General features: G+C 41.5%; 1 protein-coding gene across 1 annotated transcript in view; it reads left to right on the forward strand.

Annotated features, from left to right (window-relative positions):
* LRP6 (LDL receptor related protein 6) overlaps nucleotides 1-14,224 on the forward strand; it is a 122,621-nt gene that overhangs the window by 92,329 nt on the left and 16,068 nt on the right. The window contains 5 exon segments of the mRNA XM_039570654.1: nucleotides 1,627-1,953; nucleotides 5,248-5,450; nucleotides 8,242-8,453; nucleotides 8,629-8,819; nucleotides 12,923-13,132. Coding sequence (XP_039426588.1) covers nucleotides 1,627-1,953; nucleotides 5,248-5,450; nucleotides 8,242-8,453; nucleotides 8,629-8,819; nucleotides 12,923-13,132 — 1,143 coding nt within the window.

The raw sequence follows: 14,224 nt of genomic DNA on the forward strand, positions 1-14,224 counted from the left end.
ACACATCATAAGACAAAAATAAAATTTTCCAACCTCTCACACCTTTAATGTTTGCTTCTGTAATTCATGTTTATATAACACTATGGTTAGCAAGGCCTCGATTTTCTTGTAGGTGATTGGGTTGCTCAGAAAGTTAAAATTACACAAGGTGTACATATTTCCAGTTATATGTAGGACAAAGATGTCAACTTACAGTGTTTTGGAGGATCTTGTTTTGCTACTTTGAAGAGCACTAGAAAATACATAATAAAGGTAGAAAGAAAGCCAACAATAGGATAACAACAGCTTATTCAACATGTAATTTAATACAGTTTGGTTTTAAATCTTTGTTAGTGTCCTCAGGCATTTTTTCCCCCCTGTATTCTGCATGTTAAGGACCTTTTCCTGGGTAGTACTTATCAGCAGGAGAGTTCTCTAGTGCTGGGGTCTGTAATGATTTTATAAACTGGTCATTGCAGCTTATAATGGAGGTGGAATATTTTATTCTTTCACTGTCCTAGAGTACTGTGTGGAGGACTAAGGCCCTCTCAGATTTGAACAGTATCTTGTTTTAACTTCTCAGCACCCACAGGAGTGAACTGCCTTGTTGTATGTTAAATTATTCGGGTTATCATGAACAACAGCCAGTATTTAAGCATTAATAATTAGCCAGTATTTAAGGCTAAAGGAGTTAGTCTGCTTTAAACAGTATGCTTGCAGTAGTGGAACAAAGCTAGAAAAAGATCAAAACAGGAAAATGCAATTATGGGAATTACGTGTGATAGTAAAGCTATTTTTCTTCAGCTTCTCATGTATTTTGGTGTGTTGTGGAGGCCTGCTCCATGTTTCCCTGTGAAATGTGGGACTGGACACAGCATTAGAGCTTCCTTTTCCTTGTGTCTGCAGCTGGTGACAGCAGAGTGTGGGGTTGTGCATCCTTGACTTCTCTGTGCAAAGAGGGAATAACTTCTTGCTTCATAATCTGCTGTTCATTTTGTGTGACTACACAGCAGGAGGTGCCATGGTAATGAAGTGGTTGATAAAACACAGTTGAAATAATTTCCCCCTGCCGTGTCCTGCTCCTTAAGATCTCTTAACATTTCCATGGTATACACAATTAGCTGTTTCCTATCCTGGCTTTCTGGCTGCTCTTTCCTGTTGTGACGTTCCAGAGACAGGTTAGTTTAGCCTTGTATATTTAATTTTTCTCATAATGCAATGCAGAATTTCATTAAGCTCATAACAATTTTCTTTTTGTAAGCAGTGGGAAAAGTGTGGTAAAAGAGATGCTGAACTGGAAATACAGTATCAGCATCCTGCATTAAATTGAGAGTAATCCTGTCCGTTTTGGGGAGGAGGGAAAGGACAGAATCTTTCTGAGAACCCTGATAATTTTCGGAATTGAAACTTTTCTTCAGTAAGCTACATTTTTTTCTGTGAATGGCAAGCAGGATTAGCACATTTCTGTGATAGGCTCTGAGATTCCTTTTGACTACTGTACATTACTTTGTAATTTACTCTTGTAATGATGAAATAGTAATTTTAAAGTAATTGTGTGGTAACCTTTCTGGGCAGGGGACATGTTCAACAGCATATTGCATGTGCCCATATAACTCTGCTTTTTCTCACCCTTCCCTTTGGACACAGGCCTTGACCGTGAGATCATAGCTGATGATTTGCCTCACCCCTTTGGCCTGACCCAGTACCAGGATTACATTTACTGGACAGACTGGAGCCGGCGCAGCATCGAGCGAGCCAACAAGACCAGTGGCCAGAACCGAACCATCATCCAGGGGCACTTGGATTACGTTATGGACATCCTGGTATTCCACTCCTCCAGGCAGGCGGGCTGGAACGAGTGTGCCTCCAGCAATGGTCACTGCTCTCACCTGTGCCTGGCAGTCCCCGTGGGAGGGTTTGTCTGTGGCTGCCCAGCTCATTATTCCTTGAACTCCGACAACAGGACCTGCAGTGGTAAGCCATAAGGAATGCAAAGGAAATGCAGGATGTGTTTAGTAACTGATGCAAGCATTGTACTTGGAGAAGAGTTTTACAGTTTTCCAGTAGTAAAATCTTACTGAGTTTTAAGACAACATAGGATGTTGAAAGCAAAAAGAAAAAAAAAAAAATAGTGTTGCAACTTAACAGCATCACAATTACATAAGAGGAATGGCTGTTAGTGAACTTTTCCAGTGGCTCAGCTACATCTGTGTAAACATGAAGGCTAAAAATGTTTTGGTTCTGTGTCAGACCCTCTTCAAGTGCTTGCTTGCTTGTTTATTTATCTGCTTATATAGTTCTAGTTTTGCCTGACATAAATGATATGTGATACTTTAATCGGCATTCTGGACTTTGTGCAGCTTTTAGCTGGTCAGGATTTCATTCTGTAATAGCTGTGTTTGCTGGCTGATGAGATGCTGAGGTGGGCCAGTCTCAGACCTCTACAAGTGCTTTTCCTCAGTGAGGGTGGGCTGGGCTCCGTGGCCTTCCCAGCAGTCTGGTTCTTGATCTCAGTGCAGCCATTTTTCTTTATTGTTGTGCAGAATACAAACCTCAAGGCCCCTCAGGCTGTGTGTAATTAGTTTCTAACCAAATAATTTATCCATCTCTCAATAACTGGCTGCCAGTGAAGCTCTCATAATTTGGCAGCAGCTCTGGATGACTGATTTCCACTGGTGTCATTCACCGTGGGTAAAGAGATTCATGGTAGAGAGAGGCAGATTGTATCTCATCCACATTATGCATGAGTAGAGACATCCAGCTGTTGTCTTGAAGCCAAAAGCTGAGCAGATTGTTCCACAAATGCCACCTCATGGCATTTTTTGAAAACCATGCTTTTCAAAAAACTGTGCTTTTCTACTCCCCACATGTTCTGCACTTCTCTCCTTTTTTATTACAATGGCCCTTTGCATGACAGCTGGGTTCTTCCACCCTGGTGCTCTCGTGTTTGTGCAAGTTAGAGGCACGGCTGGAACCTCTCTGATAGTGACTGTGATTTCCTAGGTGGAGGAATTTGACTTCCAGTGGAGAAAAAGTAGCAGAAGGATCAAAGTTCATGTTTTTCTTGTGAAAATGCTCCTGGAAACAGAGCATGGAGCAAAATATAGGAAATAGGTTGTGAGCAAATAGAGCCATTTCCGCTTGGTACAGTTCAGGACTCTTTGTGTGGTATTAGGAGTTTTCCTCTGCCATACTCAAACCTGGGAACTTTCCAGCTTCTCATTTGTATGTAACTGGAGATTGAGGCCTCTCTGCATATAATTTAATTCTTTTTTTTTGGACACTATAATTGGAGCATGAATTGTTGTAACTTTCTTTTGCCTGTATTACTTGCTTATGTACCTCCTGAACATTATTAGTCCAAGCCCTGTCTAGAGGTCCTCCCTTCTGGAATACCCTGCTCATGCATGCATAGGTTCTTTTAATTATGGGAAGGATGTACTGCTCTGGTGAGATCTCTTGAGACCTACCACGTGTCATGAATTTGGAAGGCAGGGTTACACAGGAGACATACTCATTGCACTCCATTTGCCTGCTGCCAAAAATACAGTTAAAATATGTGACTGTTGGGAAGGAGAATGATGAAAACTGGAAAGGGATTTCTGAAATTGGTACTGTTTCAGAGATGGGGAGTCTCAAGGGGAGAAATTCTGCTGTTGCTTTTCATAATGAGCCATCAATTCCAAGTTGTAAAGCCAGGAAGTCTTGGGTGTCTTTGGGGAAAAGTAGAAATAATTTTAGGTGCTTATATGTTTACCTGCACTTCTACCTTAATTTTTTTCCCTTTCCATTTCTATCATAAATTCTTGGTAAGCATTCTGATGTTTCTGAATCCATTATTTTGCTGTACACATTCATATAAACTTGTCTTCGCTTTATTTTTTTTGTGCTTTCTTCTACAATTCAGAGCTAAGTAGAAGGCAGCTTAAATTATTGGAGAAATGCTTGGAGGGAAAATACAGGTTTTTCAGAAAGCAAAAATACCTTGCAATTAGGCCTGATTGTTATAGGATGTGAGGACTGAGTGTTGGTTTCCAAGGAAACTCCTCCCTGACTTTTTCTTTTTCCAGCAGTCAGAATAGCTGTTCAAAGTGTATGCTAAAATAACAAAGCAAGGTGATGATGTTCTCTAGGAGACTTTTGCTTCCTCCCCTTTCCCAGATGCTGCCTTACCTGTTTTACAGGCTGGGAAATGAGTGCAGTGTCCCACTGCTAATCTCTCTTCAGACTTGGGCTGTAGAGAATTGATTGTACAAACTTCAGGGAGGCTTCAAGCTGCATTTCTGGCAATTGGCTCTTGTGCCATCTTGCACAGCAGTGGCTTCAGGTAGAGCATTATTGAAAAGAACCCTCTGAAAAAGGAAAATGCTTTCACTACCTTCTCTGATTTCTGACCCAGTTATGTAATACAGAGATAATTTTTTTTTCAGTGATGTATTAAATGCTTTGTGCACTTACTGTAAGTTACAGCTGGTAAACTACAGCTGTATGGGGTGAAGAAATCTTACTTTCTGCTGTTTGAAGGTATTTCTAATTAAAAAAACATTTGTCCAGGAAATTCTTGCTGGGCAGAATATCAGATTTATTTTTCTCATTTCAGGTTGTCATTTCCAGGTAACCAGCTAGAAATAGTAAAGATATATAGATTTGAGAAGAGCAAATACATTTTTCTCCAAAAACACAGCCTCGCACACAGTTAAGAATTTTTCATGTGAATTAGTTGCTTCATTCCAGTACAGGCAGAAAGACGGTTTGTGGGAACAGGACTGAACCACTGTCAGTCTCTTTTCCCTGAAACATCTAAATAAGGAACCAGTGCTGGCTTTTTCTCACCTTCCTCTGCAAGTAGAAGTGCACCTAGCGAAGGGTTCAACTTCAAAATAGTGGAGCTGCATTTCCCTGAGACCCCTTCAGAAAGAAAATGGACATTTCTTTGAGAGGCATAATTGACAATTCTTCTTTGAGATGCTTTTGACAGAATTATTTGCATTCACTAGTCCCACCACTTAAAAAATCTTATCTTTTCCTGTCACATCCAGACCTTTATAGAAAAAGAGGTCATTTGAAAGGCTTTTCATACTCATCAGAGGTTGGGATTTTTATGTTTTGGTTTGATTTTTTGTTTGGTTTTGGCAAAGGAAGAGGGGAAAAAGGGAATGTAATAAATGTCTGTTACGGATTATAGTTGTTATTCTTAAACATAAAAATGCCCAATGTTATTGCCACATGTAACCCTTTCAACCCCTTTTCTTTTTTTAACCCATCCAGCTCCTACCACCTTTCTGTTGTTCAGTCAGAAGAACGCGATTAATCGCATGGTGATAGATGAGCAGCAGAGCCCAGATATCATACTCCCCATCCACAGTCTCCGCAATGTCCGAGCCATTGATTACGACCCCCTGGATAAGCAGCTGTACTGGATCGACTCTCGGCAGAACATCATCCGCAAGGCACAGGAAGATGGCAGCCAGGTATCCTGAGGGGATGGAACTGCTGAACGTTTGGCATGCTTGTGCCAAACAGTGACTGATTGTATGTGGATAGTTTTGATGCACAGACTTCCCCATAGGTTACTGACCCTTGGCAAAACAAGTGGCATCTGGAGTTTTCTGGAGTCCTCAGTCAGTAAATCTGGGAGGTGCAGCAATAAATAAAACATGGCAAACCAAGGCCAACTTGAAGATACTGTTGTTCCCAGCACATTATTTGCTTAACACTGTCTTTTGTCAGGGAGCTGTTGGAAGCCCTTATTTGAGATATGAAACGTGGAAGGGATGGCTCTTGGGAAAAATGGGGGACATGAGCAGGGTGCCGGGGTAGATCCTCTGAAACACGGAGGCTGGAACTATGTGAGCACACGGCTGTGTCTGGAGCCTCCCAGGTTCTTAAGCAGATAGGAAGAGAGTTGTTGTAAACCACTGGGGCACAGAGTGAGGAGGTTGAACCTGTAAAAGATGTAGCAGGCTTGGGAAAATGTATTTGACTGGGGAATACAGAAAAAGTAGAGTAGGGTAGAAGGCAAAAGGTAGTACAGGCTGTGGTGGTTCAACCCTGGCTGGAGGCCAGACACCCACCAAAACCACCCTGTCACTCACCTCAGTTGCACAGGGGAGAGAAGATACAGCAAAAAGCTCATGAGTTGGGATAGGGACAGGGAGAGATCACTCATGGGCAAAACAGACTCAACTTAGAGAAATTAACTGAGTTTATTACCAATCCAACTCAGAGTAAGACAGTGAGATCTAAAATTTTGAAAACACCTTCCCACAACCCCTCCCTTCTTCCCAAGCTTAACTTTATTCCCAGTTCTCTCCGTCCTCCCTGCCAGCATCACAGGGAGATTGGAATGGTTACAGTCTGTTCATCACACCTTGTTCTGCCCCTGTTTCCTCCTCATGGAGAGGAGTCTTTTCCCTGTTACAGTGTGGGGTCACTCCCACAGGAGACAGGTTTCCATTAATTTCTCCCTCCAATGTGAGTCCTTCCCACAGGCTACATTTCTTCATGAACTGCTCCGGTGTGGGTCCCTCCCATGGGGTGCAGTCCCTCGGGAACAGGCTGCTGCAGCCTGGGTCCCCCACAGGGTCACAAGTCCTGCCAGGAGACCTGCTCCAGTGTGCGCTCCTCCTTCCATGGGTTTCCCGTGCATGGGGTCACAGCCTCCTTTGGGCATCCTGCTGCTCCAGCAAGGGCTCCTCCACATGCTATAGGGACACAGGAGAATTCTGGAGCAGCTCCTACACCTCCTTCCTCACTGCCTTTGGTGTCTGCAGGGCTGTTCCCCTCACATATTCTCACTCCACTCTTCTCTGACTGCAATTGCTTCTGCCCAATAACTTTTTTTTCCTCTTGAATACATTATCAGAGAGGTGTTACCACCATCCCTGATTGGCCCAGCCTTGGCCGGTAGTGGGGCCATCCTGGATTTGGAGGCATTGGCTCTGCTGGGCATGGGGGAAGCTTCCAGCAGCTTCTTAGAGAACCCACCTCTGTAGCCCCCCACCCAAAACCTGGCCATACAAACCCAATATGCAGGTTTAGTGAGGTTAAGTGGGCCCAGTGACTTCTTATTAAATTTTGCATTTTAAAATAGATCTTTTCTTCCTGATTTTTTGAATGTGGGAGGAGCAAGAGACTTAAGATGAGCAACACAACACAAGAGAGATGCTATATTCAGCTGAATTTTAAGAGTGTGGTTTTTGGTGGTGGGTGTGGTGGTAGTTGGATCCTGCTGTATGCCCTTCAGCCTTAACTCTTAATTTCGCAGTGCTTTTAATTTTGAAATATCTAAATAATATCCTAAACTAGTCAAAGTCACCATGTTTTTGCCAGCTTCAGCAGAATAAACAAATATAAGACTTACAGGCACACCACTTTATAGAGGTGACAAGCCAAATAAAGTTAGGCAAATTTTCTGGTGAAGTTTAATCTGGGGATGAGAGGGTAGAGGCTGCTCACCTCATGAGCATGTCTTCGAAAACATTTATGTAGGCCATGTTTAATGATTTATTAATCCTCTTCAGAATTTTAGAAAAGTTCATGAAAGATGTTGATGAGGTTCTTTCTAAAGGTAATAATAATTAAAAAAGAAGAAAAAGTCATGTCAATTCCAGAAGTCTAGACCAGTAGAAGGCAAGACCTTGAACTAGTAAGGTGTTAGCCAGAAATGTTCCGAAGTCAGTGTTGTACACTAGCTGATGTCCTTTCCATCTTTGGCAGAGCTGCCTTCCCATTTATTATCCACCCTCATGTCCTCCAAGTGAGATGGCAGCAATGGTGGAGAAGAATGAGACAAGCATTTCAAGTGCTGTCTGGCTTCACTTTGTTTTATTCTCTGCTCAGCTGCAGCTTTGGGAATTAGTGGTGGTACATTTCTGTTGTAGAGTGTTAAATGTGCTGCATTTACGTCTGTCCAAACTGAACTCTTGAGTTGTCAAAAAAGTAGAGGAAATACAGAAGCTGACCCTGGACCTTCAACACAGAGACAATTTGGACTTGCTGGTCAAACTTGCAAAGTCTTAGGAGCTGCAGTCAGCTTGTGTGATTGCCATTACCACAAACCATCAGGACTAAGTATCTCTATCTTATCAAAGGTGTTGGTGTGGCAACAGAACCAGGGTCTTTCCTTACTTCGTGGTAATATTTTGGCTGTCTCCTTTTTCTAAGCAGTAGTTAGACATGGTGCATCCATATCAAATAAAGTTATTCACATTAGATTAAGATTAAATCTTCTGCTGTGTGTTGTTTCTCTTTCCTTTGCAGAGCCTCACTGTTGTGACAAGTCCAGTTCCCAATCAGAACCTGGATATGCAGCCCTACGACCTGAGCATTGACATCTACAGCCGCTACATCTACTGGACCTGTGAGGCTACCAACGTCATCAACGTGACACGCCTGGATGGGAGACCCATGGGAGTGGTGCTCAAGGGGGATCAGGATAGGCCCAGAGCCATTGTGGTGAATCCAGAGAAAGGGTATGTGGGGAAATTCAGGCCCAAGGTTTTAAGAATCAAGTTGTTTTCTTGCTGCAGCTTGTTTTCTGTTTGTCAGAATGAAAAACAACTTTGACATTTGTTAAGATGTCTTGGATTATAGCAAAAATGTGGAAAGATCAAATAAATTTTTTTCCTCTAATCATTCCTGTTCCAGATACATGTATTTCACCAACCTCCAGGAGAGGTCTCCTAAAATTGAGAGAGCAGCATTGGATGGAACTGAGCGAGAAGTCCTTTTTTTCAGCGGTTTGAGCAAGCCCATCGCCTTAGCCATTGACAGCCAGCTGGGCAAGTTGTTCTGGGCTGACTCAGATCTGCGCAGAATTGAAAGCAGTGACCTTTCAGGTAGAGTAGCACCTTAATTCAGTGATTCATTTGTGTGGTGTGGGTGTGGGGGAATGCAGAGAAAGGTGTCATCTTTTCCTTCCTACTATAAACAGTCTGTACTATGATTCTAATCTCTCCCTGAATTCCCAGCCAGGGAATGTGCATGATTCATGCAGCGTCTTTACAGTTTCATGACTCTGTGATTTGCATTATTAATTGCTACACATGCTATTTACTTCAGTTTCTCACTGCAAAACCTTTGTGTGGTTTCCCAAAGTTAGTTGACAAATAAATTGCAGCAGTTTTGAAAAGAGGAGAGAAAGGGTTGTTTTTAAAGGCATTGCTTTTGGTGCAGTAATCTGTCAATCAGAGGAAAGTTCCCTGTTAGTGGAAAAATGTCTCCTGCAGAGTTAAAGCAGCAGGTGTCCAGGTTACTTATGTACCTGTCATTTGGGGTGAAAAGATGTGAGAAGGATAGAGCAGATCTAACCTCTTTCTGTCCTCAGAAGACAAAAAACTCACTCTTCCAGATATGGGATTCTCTTTGCCTGCTCCCTGAGATTGGTTATGCTGCTTGTCTGACCTCCTCTATGAGTTGATTTAGCCCACTTAACAATAACCTAAGAAGATTATACAGAAGAAGACAAATAGAGAATAGTGTTCTGTTGGCTTGGAAAGCTGAATTGGTTCAGGAAAGAGTCCAGCAAGCAACCAGAAGGGGAGCAAGAGAAGAGGGTAAAATCATATGGTCCAGATTGTGTGAGAAAGGCAAATGTCTTTCATGTACTAGCATGATCCATCAAACTGCTGGATCAGCTCAGCTGCCTCTTGTAGCATCAGTACTAATTCGTGATACAGACTGGGCTGGATGTTGTTGCTGGAAGTGAGAGTTGAATACTTAACAAGAGTTATGACAATTTGCACTAATGTTTGTGGTAATGTCTTCCACTTATGACATGGTACCTTCATTCAAAGTAGCAGCATGTAACCCTATTGACGCCACTCTGATTTTCAGCCTTTTGTTAAGTTCCTAGAATAAGCTTTTGTTTTGGAAAATGTTTTTCCTAGATGGTTGGAATTAAAGCTCAGAAAGACAGTAATTTTTTTCAGTGGTGTGTCACTGGAGGATTCAGGATCACTAATGAACTGTGATATCCTGATTGTTTATTGTTTCAAAATGCAAGACATAACCTGACTTAGTGAATTATTAAAGAACAAAAAAGAAGTGCTGTGGTGTTACTTGGTACATTCCAAGTTGTCCCAGATCGAGGGTTTGCATGAGTAGAGTAAGAGGCAGGAGAATATTACACGTGCTTTATTTCTCTCTTTGTCTGTTATCTTCCTGAAATTAGGACACCAGAGAAGGAGATGGGTCTAAATTCTAACTCAGTCTAGGTTTAGTGATTCTGCTTTTTTTTTTCCTTAAAGATGTGGCTGTTGGATCACCAATGTTGTGTAGTAAAAGCTCACCACATTTTGAAGAGCATGAAGAATAACCGTTCCAAAACCTCTCTTGCTTTTTGGCATTTGCACCACAAATAGAGTGCTATAATCACCACAATAAATTGCTAACTGCTGAGATGCATTCCTGTGCTTAGGAATGCTGATTAATAAGCTCTTTTGACCAGCAGAGTAATTTTTCTGCATGTTAGTTTCTTAAAAACATTCAGTCTCTTGCTCTGTTAATTCTGTAGATGCCAGTACCCATAAAGACAAGGACAGCTAGAATGCCTTTTGTGTGATGTAGTCCTTCTTTTCCTCCCTGTCCTTCAGGCATGCAGTTAGGACTTGGTTATTCTGCCCAAATGGGAGATCTATTGAAGTTAACCAGATTCTTCACATGATTAAGGGGTTGTTTATGAAAAGATGACTGGAATTAGCTCCCTACCATGGAAACTATTTGGAAATTAGTTCTTCTATTCCAGAATAATTAGTGTGATTTGGAAATGTCTATTGATTCTGGAATTAAGTCATTTTTATTTGGAAACAGAATGAGCTATGGGTGTGTCCTGATTTTTGTATTTATTTGGTTGGTTTTAAGTGTTTTTGTAAAAGGTATTGCTGGAAAGGGGATGGTGATGCCAGGAGACAAAACTCCTCTTAATTATGTCTCCCTTTCATCTGACATTGCCAATAAAGGAGACTAGCACCCTGATGAGTCAGCTTCAGGTTTCATTGCTGGTTTATGGGAGAAGGGATTTTAGTGTCTCAGTTTAGTCAGAAATAGTCAGTCACACTTGGTCACAAATATTTAAAAGAAAGATTAAGACATTAAGGGAGTGAAACTATTAAGCATCAGAGCTTTAGGAACATACGGCAAAGTGCCATGCTGATTGATGTGGACATGGCAGAGCATGTGCAGACTCCACTGGGGTAGGTGAAGGTCTTAGGTTTTGTATTCCTTCCTGTCATCTTTGCATTTTGCCCTATTCCCAGCTTAACGTTATTCGGCAAGGTGCAGGTTTCTGTTTCTTACCTTTTCCCTACAGTATTAGTCATGTTATTGGGGTTTAATAGATGGTTGCAGTTCTTTAGGTTGACTTACATCACTCAGTCTGTTAATTTCTACATCAGTCTGGGTATAACCTCCTTCAGAATTCATCAACATCTTTTCTTAATCAGATCATTGCGAGTGTTGCTCCAAAGTGGTGGGGAGAGCCCAGCCTAGCTGATTTGAATTTCCATGTTTTGCTTCAGGTTTTACCACTTGGTAAATGTTTGGAAGGTTACTTAACTTCTGAGCTCTCTGTGCATTTAGTGAAAAGGAGATAAATACATTCTTCATAGATGAATTTGTGTCTAAGTCATCATCATTGACATACCATTGATTAAATTCTCAACAAGCAAAAAAGGCCTTCTTGCTACTAAACAAAGCGGAGAGGGATAGAACTTATTCAAAGTATAAAATAGTGAAGTGTATGTGTCTTTTGTCCTGTTAGGTTTTCATGTGTGGGTATGTTAGAGACGTGGTAGATTTTTTTTCCCCTGGTATTCAGTTATTCCAGTATATTTTTACAGAACAAAAATATAAAAACTTACTGGAAATCATTCTATGGATGAACAATGAAAAGCTCGTTTGCTGTAGTAAAAGTTGAAAAATAAGCACAGCAGTGAGCTCAGGCATCAGAAGTATCAGGATTTAGAGGCAGATTTTCAAGCTTTAGCTTGACTTGTGTGATACTGTTTCAGCTTTTCAAAATTGAAGCAGATTCTGTGTGTTCACAAGTAATTTTGTGCTCAGAATCTGATAAACTCACAGACATTTGACTGTTAATGAACCCTCAGGTTTTGACTAACATTTTTCTTCTGTGTGTTACAAAGTCTTCACTGTCTTCGGACAAACTTTAGTGATACCTTTAAAAGAACTGTTGACCGTGTTCTGTTTGTGTGGAGAGTTAACCATGAAAAGTGACAGTCGCTCTTGACTGTATTTAATGCCAGAAAATCTAGCATAAAAATCAACAACCGCTATTCAGAGGTATAAAGCTTCTTGTCTGCTCCTGGTGATTGCTAAAGGAACTCAGGAAAGTAAGTCCTTGCTAGGAAGAAAGGAGCATTCCCAATCTAGCACTAATAGCTTAGTGAAGGCAGCATAGCTGAAAAGAAAAGAACATGAGGAAGTCAGAAGTGTTAATCTCATAATTCATGTGAGAAGCCCTAATTACCCTGCTTTCACTTGGATTTTATCTTGTACGGGTTAGCTGAAGCCAATAATCCATCTTCTTATTCCCTGTTGTATGGCAAGACAAAGCAATTAATCTCTCCAAAAAGGGAAAGAAGAATGAAAAGAACTACCAATTTCCATCATATTGATAAGAGACTGGAAAGGCTCATGAGAGATGAGCCCCCAACTCCAGGTGCTTCTTAAGTACACTAGATGTGTTTTAGCACAAAAGCTCTCTTCTTGGTAAAAGCGGAAAAAAAAGTTGATCACCTGTCTGCAAAATGCATTAGTCTTGGATCAGAGGACCCAGGATTGCTTGGATTGCTTGGGGTTTTATGGTAGGCTTATCCAGTAGCATAAAAGTAGTGAAAAATAATGGTGTGAGTCGTGTAGGAGATGTTTCTGATAGTCTTTCAATTTTTTCTAGTTGAACCAAAGCACTCTCTCCCTTCTGCAGGTGCTAACCGGATTGTTTTGGAAGACTCCAATATCTTGCAGCCTGTGGGACTAACTGTATTTGAGAACTGGCTGTACTGGATTGACAGGCAGCAGCAGATGATTGAAAAGATTGATATGACCGGTCGAGAAGGACGTACAAAGGTCCAGGCTCGTATTGCGCAACTCAGTGACATCCATGCTGTGAAGGAACTCAACCTGCAGGAGTACAGTGAGTGCAATCCCTGCCTGCAGGTGCAAACAGGGCCTGCGAGACTCGAGCCAAGAGACACGAGCCTGTTGTGCCTTGTTGCTGATCAACATCAGTGCAGATGGAAGGGGCCAGAAGTTAGTATTGGTGCTGTTAGGTTGTTTCCTTCAGGCAGTTGGCAGTGGACTGGAAATCTATCACAACCCCAGCATCGTGTTTTGTTGCTGATGACAACTTGATTGGTAGTCCCATCCAGGCACCTGGCATATGAGTGTCTCTAGGCACAGTGGAAACATCCTGTTACCCTTAGCAGAAGACTTTCTGGATCATGCTAGTGCATTGCTATTGGGTGTTCATTGTTTAGGCAAGCAGAGCTCTCAGGGCCTGTCACTAGCTGTAAGTGTTTCAGTGGACTGCCTACCTTGAAGGCAGACTGAACAATTCTTGGTGGTGGTATTTCATACTGAAAGTGAATGGCAGAAGAGCAATGTTGCATTGCACAAAGGAAGTGTGTATTAAATAGCAATTTGTGTTGATCATGGCTGCACTTTTAGAAGTTTTTGCTTACTGGGCCTTTCCCCACACAGACATGCTTGAAATGATGGGAGGTGGATGGTTAAACCAGTGGAGTTGCTGTCATCCTGGAGGAAATAGGCTTGGTTGGTAGGCTGTGGTGCATGTCTTGGAGAAATATGTAGAAAAATGTCTGGGGATGTTTAATTAAAACATCAGTGCAGACTATTACTAGTTTCGTGTGCTATTAATCTCAGTAAATCTGTCAGGAGTTCCAAGAGAAGTATGTTGTCCTTATTAAACATTAAAATGAAGAGACATATTTATCTAGAGCATGTTAATTTGAGTTTGAGAGACAGCGTGGAAACTTCAGAATTCATAAATTAGAAAACTTTACTTTTTTAATGGTCTTTGGTAGAGAAAATGAAGTATGGAATCCAAGACATCTTTTTGTATTACTAATGCTACTCTTCACTGCAGAGAACTAATGCTGCCTCTCACAAGAAGCAAAATGCTTTGAGTACTGTTTTAGTACAAATTCTTACAGTAGTTTCAGATCTTGGAGTGTTACCAATGTGTGTTACAATTATAGATGTGTGT

The sequence above is a fragment of the Corvus cornix genome, chromosome 1A, assembly GCF_000738735.6.
Source record: "Corvus cornix cornix isolate S_Up_H32 chromosome 1A, ASM73873v5, whole genome shotgun sequence".
In the NCBI taxonomy this organism is placed as follows: Eukaryota; Metazoa; Chordata; class Aves; order Passeriformes; family Corvidae; genus Corvus; species Corvus cornix.